The sequence below is a fragment of the Ambystoma mexicanum genome, chromosome 13, assembly GCF_040938575.1.
Source record: "Ambystoma mexicanum isolate Mex_15411 chromosome 13, UKY_AmexF1_1, whole genome shotgun sequence".
NCBI lineage: Eukaryota > Metazoa > Chordata > Amphibia > Caudata > Ambystomatidae > Ambystoma > Ambystoma mexicanum.
This window is the reverse complement of record NC_090938.1, coordinates 94,176,700-94,190,527: the sequence shown is the minus strand read 5'-3', so window position 1 is coordinate 94,190,527 and position 13,828 is coordinate 94,176,700. Positions and strand designations below refer to the sequence as shown.

The 13,828-nt window shown below is 48.5% G+C and overlaps 1 protein-coding gene across 2 annotated transcripts in view; it reads left to right on the top strand.

Annotated features, from left to right (window-relative positions):
* SLC16A1 (solute carrier family 16 member 1) overlaps nucleotides 1-8,175 on the top strand; it is a 67,137-nt gene extending 58,962 nt beyond the window's left edge. For both annotated transcript variants that reach the window (XM_069633356.1, XM_069633357.1), the window contains exons 3-5: nucleotides 1,565-1,708; nucleotides 2,339-3,205; nucleotides 7,207-8,175. In XM_069633356.1, coding sequence (XP_069489457.1) covers nucleotides 1,565-1,708; nucleotides 2,339-3,205; nucleotides 7,207-7,481 — 1,286 coding nt within the window. In that variant the 3' untranslated portion in view covers nucleotides 7,482-8,175. The remainder of the gene's footprint in view (nucleotides 1-1,564; nucleotides 1,709-2,338; nucleotides 3,206-7,206) is intronic.
* Nucleotides 8,176-13,828: the final 5,653 nt, after the last annotated feature.

The window sequence follows — 13,828 nt, the reverse complement described above, 5'->3', positions numbered from 1 at the left end:
GAGCTGGAGAGATACGATCCCAGGGCTTGAGCTCGCAGTCCTGTTCTGGATTAGTTGCAGAGGGCGGAGAGTGGAGGCAGGTGGATTTAGAAAGAGGCTGTTACAATATATTCCAATCCCCTAAACCCGGGGGTTCCTTACAGTCTGCTCCCAGACAGGACAGCCAGAAAGATATCCAAATTCTCCCAAATATGTCTGCCGAACCTGGGGGTCTATTGCCCAGGATGACCTTTACCGAGTAGGTGATAACCCAAAGGACATCTGACCCACCTGAGACCATTCGTCCACTCTTGAGGTGGGAAATATGCAATCCTCTATAAATCATTGCTATGCCCTCTTCTTGCCAATCCGATTAATAAAGTGTATACAGTAGTCCCCTGGAACAAGATGGTGAAATTACCTCTGCGACCCCACCCCCTCGCCATGTTTCAGTAAGAGCATCTCCAAGTTGTGGGGGTCTTTACACTCGGCCACTTCCACAGCATGGGCAATATCAGAACGATCTGGAACCCTACAGTCCCTTGACTATCTGCACTTAGCAGCCACACCCCTGGCAGTACTTATGAATTCCTTTGCACGTCCACCACCACCCCCCCCCCCCCCCCCCAGACACTTGCATGGTCTGAATGACACTAGGCTTAGTAAGATCGTATTATTTTTTTCTTTCCTTGTCGCGCTAGAAACACTTGTGCAGGCGCGTTATAAATTCGGTGACCAAATTTAATTAATAAAAAATGCCTGTATTTCCAGTTTTGTCACCCTGGTGCCATTAGATGATGCTCACTGTTGTGAACTCAGTTTGGGTGACACTGCTTATCACGTCTCCCTCTGTTGCTAGCCCATGCTCTTGAATGCAAGGGTTGGAGTCTTTACGTTGGGTAGCCTTCACAACGCTTCTTTACTGGGAATGTCGGAATTTATTTTCAGGAGTCTTTGGAAGCGATTCCATTTCAGCAAGTGGGATTGTGCAGAGGACTGCAGTGCATGTTTAAACACTGAAGAGACCGATCACTGATGGGTCTAAATGGCCTAAGTTTCAGTGGCTGTACTTGTATGGCATCCTTTGGAAGGGATGGGCATTAAGTTCAGTCTTTTTTGTTCCCTTTTCTGTAACTTATTATTTCCTACTGCGTCGGTCTGGTGGTCTAACCTCGTCCTGAAAGACTCTGCTAAAAGTTCCCCTTTTGTGTTGCTGGAAATCTCCCTGGAACTCTGTAGGGTGCAGGGCCATGCCTACAATCCATTCCCTACAAGTGGAAAACTGCCCGCCCTCTCTGGCAGACCACCAGTTGGGTGCGATCTTCCTCCATATGTTCTTGCTGTGCTGGTAGTCAGTTCAGATCTTCGAGAAAGGGGCAAAACTGATAATAAACCTAATCCACCAACCAGCTAGTGTGGGTGACTTCACATTACGAAGGCAATCTCGCTGAAGTGCCTCCTATGCCTTGCAAGGCAGACCATGTTCTATGAAACGCTCCTATCTTTACTATAAACATTTTGCATCTTGTGCCCTTAATGCTGCTCGCAGTGACCGATAATGTGTTCTTATTTTGTCATGTTTTAGGGCCCATAAGCAGTATTCTTGTTAACAAATATGGAAGTCGGCCAGTCATGATGGCTGGTGGATGTCTTGCGGGATGTGGGCTCATCGCTTCATCTTTCTGCAACACCGTGACGGAGCTTTACTTCTGTATAGGGATCATTGGAGGTAAGTCCATGTACAGTACGTAGATCACCACCCCACGTGCAATAGCCATAAGCAAGTGATTCTCTGCAACATTAAAACAATCTCTACTCTTTCCAAACCTGCCGTGGATTGTCCCTTCTGGGCTGACGTTGCCGCTTGCTTTTTCTTCCTGCAGCATGCCATAGTTGCCAATGTGAATATACTTTAGGCTGATGAAAAGAATTGCTAGTAGTACCTTCCTTCAAACAATACATCTTTCTTTATTCTTACTGCAAAAAACATGGTATACATTGTACTTTGGTGCCTTTCGCTAAATAGCCATTGGTTTCTTTGGCGCATTCCTGCACTATTGCATTTCAGATTTCGTATTACTACTTGCCCTATTCTAGTAAAACCTGTAGCTGCCTATCTCTCCCTCGCCAGTATGTGCTGTCGCAGCTACCCTACATCCAGTCTACTTGCGCCCCACTTATCTGGACAAGTGGGTTATGGGTTACAACAAGAAATGTCAACTGTCCCCTCAAGAGTCTCGGCAGTAGACTACTAAATTGCATGAATTTAGAGAGGTGGTGGGCTAGGGCCAATTCATGTAAGATTATTGAGGTTGGACAAGTTTATGGTGTAGCTTAAATATTTTTTTATTTCTTGTAGGACTTGGACTTTCTTTCAACTTGAATCCAGCTTTGACAATGATCGGGAAATATTTCTACAAGCGACGACCCATTGCCAACGGACTAGCAATGGCAGGGAGCCCTGTATTCTTGTCTACTCTGGCCCCATTGAATCAGTACCTGTACACCATATTTGGATGGAGGGGGAGTTTCTTAATCCTTGGGGCTCTCCTGCTGAACTGTTGCGTTGCTGGCTCTTTGATGCGACCCATAGGCCCCAAACCTGAGACCTCTAAAAAGGTTGCAAAGGAAGTTCTCCAAGAAGCTGGAAAGTCCTCCCTAAAGAAAGATGACGGCAGTGGGGATGCCAACATGGATTTAATTGCTGGAACGCCAAAGACCAAGCCGACAGTCTTGCAGACCATCAACCGGTTCTTGGATTTGTCCTTATTCACTCATAGAGGCTTTCTAATTTACCTCTCAGGCAACGTACTCATGTTTTTTGGCTTGTTCACTCCCTTAGTCTTTCTAAGCAACTATGCCAAGAGCCAACACATCTCCAACGAGTCTGCAGCCTTTCTCCTCTCCATCCTCGCCTTTGTGGACATGGTTGCCCGGCCTTCCATGGGCCTCGTCGCCAATACCAAGTGGGTTCGGCCCAGGATTCAGTATTACTTTGCTATTGCCGTTATTTATAATGGCGTCTGCCATCTCTTGGCACCTTTGTCCACCACCTATGCTGGATTTTGTGTCTATGCTGGGTTCTTTGGGTTTGCTTTTGGCTGGTTGAGCTCTGTGCTCTTTGAAACCCTAATGGACTTAGTTGGAACGCAGAGGTTCTCCAGTGCTGTTGGACTGGTGACTATTGTTGAATGCTGTCCGGTGCTTCTGGGGCCACCTCTTCTAGGTACAGTATGGCTTTTTTTTCTGCAGCCTCATATTTACAGTAAAATCTGCTATAAATACATGAAATTGCACCTGCACACCTTACAAGATAAAATGACTGTCCAAAGCTTTATTTATCTGGTACATAAGCAGTAACGCGATCACCACTGTGATGGTAACTGGCACAATATAAATGGTGGGTAGGGTGTCGGTGTTCAGAAATGAACTGGCTGGTGTTGGGAGCTACTTTTTATATACTGGAGTAGTTCATTGTTTGCCTGCATATATAGCACATAGCAAAACTTGCTTGCCTGCACAAGTTTCACAGCAACATAGATTGCTTAATCGTTTGCCTAGGTAACCTGTTGCATTGTCTGCATAGCTAGATTGCCTCCACTCGCTGTACTTCCTGCAGAACAATTGCTTTGCTATATTGACTCCTTTTGGTCGCTTGCTTAGCACTTCGCTAGATTGACACATGCATTACTAAGTGACTAATTACCTTTCTACATAACCTCGATTGCCTTGCTGTACTCTACATAGCACTATTGTAGCCATCTCATAACTACTGGATAGCAAAGCCTGTTTAAATCCAGTGATTGGGTATTGCAGAGCAGGATTGACTCATTACCTATCACTCTTGCGGCTAGATTATCTCGCCACTATGACCAAGCAAATCCTAAACATCTAGTCTTACAACATCAACCCAATCACTAGAATAGCTTGATAAAAACATTGGAGAGCCTACACAGAAACGGACATATCACACATGTGATCTGCAAGACATTATATAGATGCAGTAATTCACAAGTTGGGACAGTTTGTTGCAATTGCTTTGCCCCTTAATGTGTGTTTTTTAAGAGACTGTCTTTTTACTTTGCTCGTGTACTTTGGCCAAAATCAACCAGATACATATACATGTGTGTGGATAGGGGAGGTGTGGGGTTGTGGGCTTAGGAGGGGAGACGGGCAGGTTGAGGGGAGGGAGCATGAATTCGGGTTGACCAAAGTGCACACTTTTAAAAATCCGGTAGAACCACCTATCCCCATCCTCCAGGGAACCCATTAGCTAATCACCTCACCTGTTTGGCTTGCAGTCGAGCCTCCTCTGGTGCATTCAGAGTAACTGACGCCACCAGTCGACCCACTTTAAAGACCGATCGTTACAAGTAGTAAGCACATTCTCTCAATCTAGAATGTGCTAAATCCCAAAGAATGTTAATCATTCATCCCAAGAGAATGCTTTAGTAGGCCAATCTCAACTAAATGCCTGAATTAACCTGCGAGTAACGATTGCCCCCTTTCAAACTTCTCCACCTCATCCTATTTGTCTTCAGCAATCGGATGTCTGGAAACTGCAAAAACCACAGAATCCAAGGAACAAAGATTGAAAGGGTTGGAAATGCACTGCTCTGATAGGCTGTAATGGAATCCATCTTCCTCACCTGGGAGGCTAACCACCTTAACTCACTGAAGCGTCTACCCAAACCAACCAGAACCACGTTTCACAAGAAGAAACTTGATAGATCAGCAGCCTTATATACCTACCATGACGGCCATACACTACCATATTTCGACTGCAAGCAACAACTAAAGACATCACTGGACATCCAACCACTACAATCTCTTGTACAGCCAGATGCCACAAAGAACAGAGCGCCACGTCTTTGATGCAACCAGATGCCTGATCAATGCAGGTTCCAAACACTCCACTAACCTTTTGACTATAGAGTGGATAAACTCTACCTACTCCTTTTTAAACTTGGCCTGGTGACCAATTTCTGGGTATCCGAAGGGTTACAAGACTGTTTCGTCTGAACACCTTCGACATATCCAACTTTGCGGCACATGCACCTCCTCCGTCTCTTGCCCTCGTTGCTTAGCTTCCTCAATTTACACACCTTCTGTCACATTGTGCTTTTCAGATCAACTCGTTACTGTAGCACGACCTGTTGTGGATTACTAACTTCTAACTTATGTTCTGAGAGTTCAAGATTTGGCTCGAAGACCACTCTACCACAATCACTGAGTGGCCCTAGCTGCACTACGCTTCAAATAAATAGTATGGGGGCCACATCCTCCTAGCCAGTCGTGCTGTTCTTCAGTGCAGAAGAAGCCATGCACGGTTTGCACTACCATACTTAACCCACAGTACATGCCCCTTGTGGAACCATCCATAAGGCCATCAACAATGAGCACACCCTGCAAAGATGGAAACATTACCACTCTATTGGAAAGACTAGTAGCAAACACATCTGCAGAGGGACTAACTTGCTCCACACAGGGTGCGAATTCCACAACTGGGTTTCATGTCTGGTTGCTTTTGAGTAATACGATCTATACACTCGAAAGACGAAATGATTCACCACCCCTGCAAAACTGCTTGGATCTTGTGTAAATCTGTAGGGAGAACTACTAATAAGCAAAAGTCAAAATCAAGAAAGCGCACTACTCTGAACGCATGGAATCGGCAGAAAAACACCAAGACTTTTTCAGGACCATCCAGGAATTCCAAAACCAGATGGTCCTGCATCACAAACCCTACTCAAGCCTGCAGTAAGATTGCTGGCCATTCCAATAAAAATGCCCAACACCTGGACTGTGAAGGGCTGCCACACACACAAGTCACCAATGGGCACTTTGCTGATGCTTTCTGTCACTGCCTTTCATTCTGTTCCAACTACAAAGGACCCACGTTCTACCCTTGACTCCTGCAGCCCATGTGGAGCAGCATGGCATTCAAACCCAGTCCTGCATGTAGAGGCTGCCCCACCATGATTCGCGTGCAAGAGACAAACCGATACTGTATCCATCTTGGCTTTCTAGTCAACATTTCCATGCCCCCCCTTTCCTTCCACTGGACCTAGTCAACCGATCTGGCATCATCTGTTCAAACTATACAGATGATATACAAGTTAAAAACGTAAACCCGCCAATAAACGCTGCAGTTACTAAAACCTGCCGTGAACATGTGGGTGCCCGCAAAGAGCCTTAAATTAATCCTTTCCGAAACAAAGCTCCTGCTCTACAGTCCTTTTTTTCTAGATTCTAGAACCACCTCAATCCCTTGGCCTGGTGCGGTGGGAGTGTGCCCAATACTGTTGGCAATGGTAAAGGGAGCGCAAGGTGAAGCCATTGCATACTGCTTCTTCCAATGCCACACTGTATCGTAGATCTCCTCTTCTCCCCACCCACACGCTGGCCACCTTTACACAAACCAGGAGCGCGCCTTCCTGTGTTTGCTTCGACTAGACATGTGGCCTTGTGTAATTTTAAATGCTGGGAGTGTGGTTTGGCTCCTGTATGGGGGGGGGGGGGGCAGATGACCTATATTAAGTCTCTAGCGGTCGTATCATGTACCTGCAATCACACCGCCCTGCCTCTCCAGAAGTCTTGTCAGTGTACGGGTTTGTTTTACTGAGGATTTAGCCGGTCAGATAGCACAGCAAGTAGAGCGCTCGCTTTGACCTCTGTGCAGAGCTTGCTAATGCAGGTTCGAATTACAGCATGGCCAAACTCAGCCTTTCATCCTTCCGAGGGCGCTAAAAATGAGCAACACACACCGTGGGTAATGAGCAGTGCTTGGATGCCTTAGCGTTCGGAGCGCTATATAAATACAGAGTATTACTTATTTTCAAGACTGAGGGTAATTCTGCACAGTTACACACCACTTGTGACCGGAACAAGCTTTACCCCTGGAATTAAATCTCTCGAGGTGTACAGCTGTCAAAGTGTATTTGAGAATACAATGGAATTATCATGTCAGTCCGTGATTTGGGGCACTTGCTTAAATGAGTCTGGCATTCCACTAATAATTTGCTGATTTGACAAGGCTTCTTCGCCAGCATACAAAACCTGCACTCCTCACGGGCTAGCAATGTACTCTTGGCGAGTAAGAAATGACGTGCTATGTGTATTCATAGAATTGAGGGGGCGAGTGGAACTATGGCTTGCTGTGAGTAGCTTGCAATGTTTACGCCTGTTTATCGTGCTTGTCTGATGCCTATGTTTCTGTGTCCTTAGGCAAGCTTAACGATATTTACGGAGACTACAGGTACACCTACTACGCCTGCGGAGTCATCTTGATCATCGCCGGCATCTACCTCTTCATTGGAATGGGCATTAACTACAGGCTTGTGGCCAAAGAGCAGAAGGAAGAGGAGCGGAAGCAAAAAGCAGCCGAAGCAAAGGAGGACGGCGCACATCTGAACGATAATGACCGTCACAAAGCAAATGACGCAGCCTTACCTGAAAAGACTGAGGAAGACCCTCTAACAGAGCAAGAGAGTACAATTTAGGACATGACTTTATTTTTTATTTTCTAGGAATTGTGCGTAGTGAAAAGCTGGAGTACCAAGGAAGTGTGCCTCCGTGAAGGAATACTGCACTACTGTCCAGTGTTTCAACGATGGTCCTGAACAATTCTCTAATCCACGATCGGCGTAACTTCAAAACTGAACCTCAGTTTGCATCATCCTTCGTTTTGTGAGGTGCTGCATCTGATGACTCTGTAGTGTTTTGGGCTTTTAATAGAAATATATGAATGTGCTAATCTGTGCCTTAAAGTTTCGTGTCTACCCGTAATTTTGTTTTTAAAACCGCTTCAGCAGATGTTGCACACAATCTAATTTAAAACCCTAGAGGCTGACGTATAATGGTGAGCTGTTGAGAGTGAGTTGCAATGTCCCAGCATTGCATAATATTATTTTTTTTAAAAACGTTTTTATTGCATAACATGTTTTTTATTTTGACTTGTTGGGATAAATAATCCCAGTTCCAGTTGGTGGTCTCGCCGATTCTAAATCAGAAATGTTGTGCGACGTGGTTCATATTTACCTAAAGGGACTAAGCTATTTGAGCCATGTCAATGGTTGCTTCCTGTAGCAGCAGTCACCATTATGTTTCCTTGGCCGCTCTGCATAGGCCTGTGTTCTGTTTCTCAGACTCCGACTCATGATTTTATTTTTTGTAAATAAAACTTTTTACTCTGCATATGACTTGATCTTAAGATGGTCTAAATTTTGAAGGATGATTGCATTTCTCTTATTTCTAAAGGTTTTAACAAAGGCGGGGCTAAAATGTCCCATTTTTGCCAGTGAGGTTGCTAGGCTAAATACTCGGTATCCACACGATTTTCCTAAATGAGGCGGACTGATGTAGAATTGCTGTTGGACCAAGCACCTTGTAAACAAATCTGGATACATGTTTAAAGCTGGTTATTTTACTTTATTATTGTATAGGCCTTACATGACCATCTACAGAATTTGAATACAGATTTTAAGTTGGATCAATAGGCAAACTATTGTGACCACAGGATGTGCAGAGTTCATAGACAAGTCTTCCACTTCTTTGGCACTAGTTGAACAGAATGAAACGGATTAAGTATCGGTGTGCACTGTAGAAGTGAGAAGGTATTTATTACCTGACTGGGCAGGGTGACCCTGTTGGGACTGGCCCCCACGCTCCAGGATGCTAGAAAAGCTAGGACCCCTTTGATGCAGGCTTGATGGTGCAATAATTACTTTATTAGTAATCATTACTTTATTAATTAATGTATTAACCCCGGGAAGTCCGGTCTCGACCAATAAAGCGCAGGTTTCAGGGCAATCTAGTCGGCTATGGGAAAAACATCAGTCAATTAACACTAGTGGCGTTGGAGCACTTGTAGGCCGCTAAATGTTTTCTGAAGAACTTTATCTCGATACAGGAAGGAACAGACCATTTGGTGTACCCCACAGTTCTATCCCTTATAAAGCTACAGGCAAAGCTTGCTTGTCGTAAAGCTCCAAGGCTGACAAAATTGCCCTATTACCATAGTTTTAAAGAGGAATGGATTCCACCACTATATTGTCCCAAACTCCTCTTTGCCTCAGCCTGGTGGTCAGAACATCTTCCCCCGCCAACCCTGTTTCTTTGAATGCAAGTCGCACGTAATCAAACTTATTCCAACATTGTATCTACCATAATACTCCGGGGGGGGGGGGGGGGGGCAGGAGTACTTTTTGCCAAAGGGGGTCTGAAAACCAGAACTTTTTTTTTTTAAATTTTTTTTTTTTTTTGCATTTAGTTCAAGCTCGCAACATTTACTCATAAAAAAAAAATGTGGGGAAGTAGCCAAGATGACTGCATCATCAATCTGCATAAAACGATGTAGGCTAACTCCTAGTTGCAATTCGTGTGGGCAGGGGGTCAAGAGCACCCCTTTCTAATGCATCTATTATACCCTGTATGTAGATTAAGGGAACCACAACGCAACCATGGAGCACCCCTCTGTTCACAGCAAATCGTTGATTGCTCCATACCATATAGATGCCTCAGATTCTGAATATAGCAGTTTGATAGTCGACCAGTGACATGGGTGCATTTCATTCCCTTCGTACCCGCCAGAGTGTATTTCATGAAAACGAATCAAAAGTTTCAAGCCCTATAAAATGGCATACAATTTTTAGTTTTTTTCTAGGACTACATTATCAACATTGACTCCTGCACAAAAGCAGGCTTGAGCTTTGGTAATCCCAGCTTCATTTTGTAGACTAGTTGGGATGATCTTGCCAAATATCTTCCTGGCAGAATCTAATGAGATTTGACGTTAGTTTTTTGGGCGATCCTCCCCCACCCCCTTTCTTATAATTTGGGACTATAATCTCTTTACTCCAAATCTTGGATTGCTTCAGAGAAAACAGGATCTTTAAAGACCTTGCATAGAATTGGACCCAAATCATTAAGTAATCTTTGTAAAAATCAGACGGTATCCCGATTTTGAGGGGATTGGGTCCTCCGACGTATTCCATATCTGACATGTAATCACCACAGCTGTGCTGCTTCGGAAACTTTTTCGGCGTCTGCGTCCTGCGTCGATGCGCCGTCGTCGAGGACCTTGTCCGACGTCATCTGATGTGATAAGTAGGACGCACGACGCCCATAGCCTCAGTTCCGTTTTTTCCGCGAACGTGTTGCTTCGTGTTTCTCGGTTTAAACGCCTCGACTCTTTGGAGTTCTGTTCTTCTCGGTTCTTCGAACCTGTTCGTTTGTGAAAATCCTTCTGAAGATGTCTACTTCGTCCTTCGACCCCGCGTCCGGGTTTCAAGAAGTGCGGGGAGTGTGGGTCCAAGATGTCTGTGACGGACTCGCACAACGCCTGCCTCTGGTGCCTCGGGGAGGCCCACGACACGGATGACTGTATCGACTGCCAGTCGCTCACGTCCAAAGCCTTACGCGAACATAAGAAGAAGTTGTCGGGTGTCCAAGCCCCGGAAGTCTGCGGGGCTTTCGACGGATGATTCGAGGGGTGACTCTCCGTGTCATCGTCGGAAGTCTCGTGGGTCTCCTTCTAGGAGTCGGTCTCGCCACTCCTCTGCCTCTTCGAGGCATTCTCGGAAGCGCCGACATCGGTCGTCTTCCAGGTCCTCTTCGAAGGGGTCTGCCCGGCACGTCGCTTACCCCTCCGGCCGTGCGACACCGGAGGAATGGGCTTCCTTCGGGAAGAAGATGTTGGCGATTCTTGAGTCGCAGGGTACTCAGACGTCCGGGCCCCCGAGTGGGGTCGGTCGTGTGAGGTGGAGAGACACCGCTCGCAAGAGTGGTCGGCACGAGTCACGGGAGAGGTCCCGTTCGGACAAGGGGACTCGTTCTCGACGTACCCGTTCCAGGTCCCGGTCCTCGACGCGTTCGAGACCGTGTGCACCTGTGAGGTCTTCGAAGAAGGCATCGAAGTCGAGGGCGTCGACAGGCTTTCTCGAGGCTCTGGCTCCGAGGAAGTCGTCGATGCCGTCGACGCTCCGGTCGTCGAGGGACACGCTCGGGGCTCCGGCCTCGAGGGCTGTGTCGACGCCGCCGATTCTGGAGGCGCTGCATCTGACGCTGATTTCCTCGACGCCGATCCTCTCGGCGCTGATGCCGGTTCTCTCGCCGCTGGCGCCGATTCGCTCGACGCCTTTCGTGTCGGAGGTACCCCAGGGCACGGGTGGACCCCCTAGGAAGGCTCTGGTTAAGAGCAAGCACTCTCGAGTGCCTTCTTTTCGCCACCTGGACTATATTTCAGAGGCGGATGAGGATTCTGATGGCCTGGTTCCTAGTCAGGTTCCGGATGACATTGTCTCGGGCCATAGTCAGTTTGACGAGTTGAGACAGTCACTGCATGATGCCAGTGGACTGGACACCTCTCCGGAGGTGGAGTTTTGTAGGCCTGAGCCTGGCTCTCATGCTGATTCCTCGTACCGGCGCCTTATGGCTAGGGTTTCTGAGTACTTGGGATGGTCTGCTCCCCCAGGGGAGTTTGTGCAGGATGATCTGACCGACATCCTTGATGGTGGTCCCCCAACTGACCCGGTTCTGCCGTTCCATATGGCTTTACAGAGAAGGGTGGCGGCGGCTTGGACTGCTCCGGAGAGTCTCCCGGCGGTGGGCAGATCCTTGTCGCGGAAATACCGTCCAGCCAGTGGCGACCCCTGCTACTTGACCAGGCACCCGACTCCGGAGAGTTTGGTGGTGCAGGCGGCCACGGCCCCGGCGAAGCAGGCGTCGTACCCTACCATCCCTCCTGATAGGGACGACAAACGTTTTGATGGCTGGGCGAAGAAAGTGTTTTCTTCTGGTGGTATGGCGCTTCAGGCGGCCAACTCCATTTGTGCCTTGTCACGTTTCACGCACACTCTGTGGAACTGTGTTGCGTTAGCGGCTGAACATGTTCCCGAAGGGGATGAACGGGATGGATTCCTTGCTATGGTCCAGGATGGTAAGGATGCCATGTGTGAGTCCGTTCAGTCGGGTTTGGACTTAGCTGAATGCGTCAGTAGGTCCATGGCGGCGAGCACCGTGATACGCAGATTTGCGTGGTTGCGGAAGTCGGGGTTTGCGCCTGATGTGCAGTCCCGGCTCCTCAACATGCCCTTTGACGGTGAACACCTTTTTGGCAGCAAGGCTGACGAGAGCCTTGAGAGGTTGCAGACCTCAAAAGCTGCAGCGAAGTCATTGGGCGCTGCAGTTCGCCAACCTCCGCCTTTTCGTCCTAGGGGACAGCAGTGGAGGGGTGGTTCCTTTCGCTATTACTCATCCTTCAGTAAAGCGAGAGGAGCTGGCAGTCAAAGAGGCCAACGCAGGGGTACCAGAGGTGGACGACAGGGTACCCGTGGTGCCAAGGCCGCTCGGGCAGTTGCCTCTTTGCCCTCAGGTAACGCCGCAGCCGCTCCCACTCTGTCGTGAGGCCATGTCCCATGGTTCGCCGGTTGGGGGAAGGCTGGCGCAGCATCTTGTAGAGTGGCAAGCCATTACTTCAGATGTGTGGGTTCTGGAGATCATAACCCACGGCTACTGTCTTCCTTTTCGGCACAGGCCTCGCGACAATCCACCGGGGATCCTCTCTTTGCAGAGTCCAGATCCGCTCCTTGCGCAGGAAATTCAAGCCCTGCTGGAGAAAGGCGCCATAGAACTGGTGCCTGTAGCGGAGAGGAACGAGGGATGGTATTCCCCTTATTTTTTGATTTCGAAGAAAGACGGGGGATTGAGACCCATCATGGACTTGCGCGGTTTGAACAAACTCCTCAGGAAGGACAAGTTCAAGATGGTTACTCTCTCTCGTCCTCCAGGCCCTTCAGCTTCAGGACTGGTTGGTGTCACTCGACCTCAAGGATGCTTACTTCCATGTGCCGATCCATCCCAAGCACAAGAAGTACCTGAGGTTCGCGGTTGGCGACTCGCACTTTCAGTTTCGGGTCCTGCAGTTCGGATTGACCTCCGCCCCGAGGGTTTTCACCAAGCTCATGGTGGTGGTGGCAGCGCATCTCAGGCAAGGGGATTCACGTCTACCCCTACCTGGACGATTGGTTGATCAGGGGGAGCTCTCCCGAGCAAGTCCTGGATCATCTATCGGTCACCTGTCGCTCCCTTCACAGGCTGGGCTTCTCCCTCAATTTAAAGAAGTCCCATTTGACGCCAACACAGCGGCTCCAGTACATCGGAGCAGTGCTCGACACTTCCCTGGGGCAGTGTTTTCCTCCCCAGGTGAGGGCTCTTCACATTCAGCAGATGGTGCACAAGTTTCAGCATGCCCAGACGCTCCCAGCGTTCGAGTTCTTGAGGTTGCTCGGCCTCATGGCATCCTGCATTCTTCTGGTGCCAGAGGCTCGCCTGCGGATGAGATCTTTGCAGTGGGCACTCAAGACGCAATGGTCGCAGTCCTCCGGCAGGATGTCGGACTCGATTCAGGTGCCGTCCTCGGTCGCCCGGGACCTTCTGTGGTGGGCCGTCGAAGGCAACTTGATGAAGGGGGCTCCGTTTTGGCTTCCCTGGCCGGAGGTGACGATCGTGACGGATGCATCCCTCACGGGATGGGGAGCTCATGCCAACGGGCTGACAGTCAGCGGTCGTTGGTCTCCGTCGAGTCCAGACTCCATATCAATCTGTTGGAGCTGAGGGCCGTCAGGCTAGCCCTGAAGGCTATTCTGCCGTCTGTGCGAGGGAAGAATGTCCTGATCCTGACGGACAACAGTGGCCATGCACTACCTCAACAAAAAGTGGGGGGGGGGGGGGCAGGGTCACTTCCTCTGTGCAGGGAGGCGATGCAGCTCGAGTTCTGGGCCATCCAGCAGGAAGTTTCGATCTCGGCAGTTCATCTGGCCGGAGCCGAAAACGTGACGGCGGACGCTCT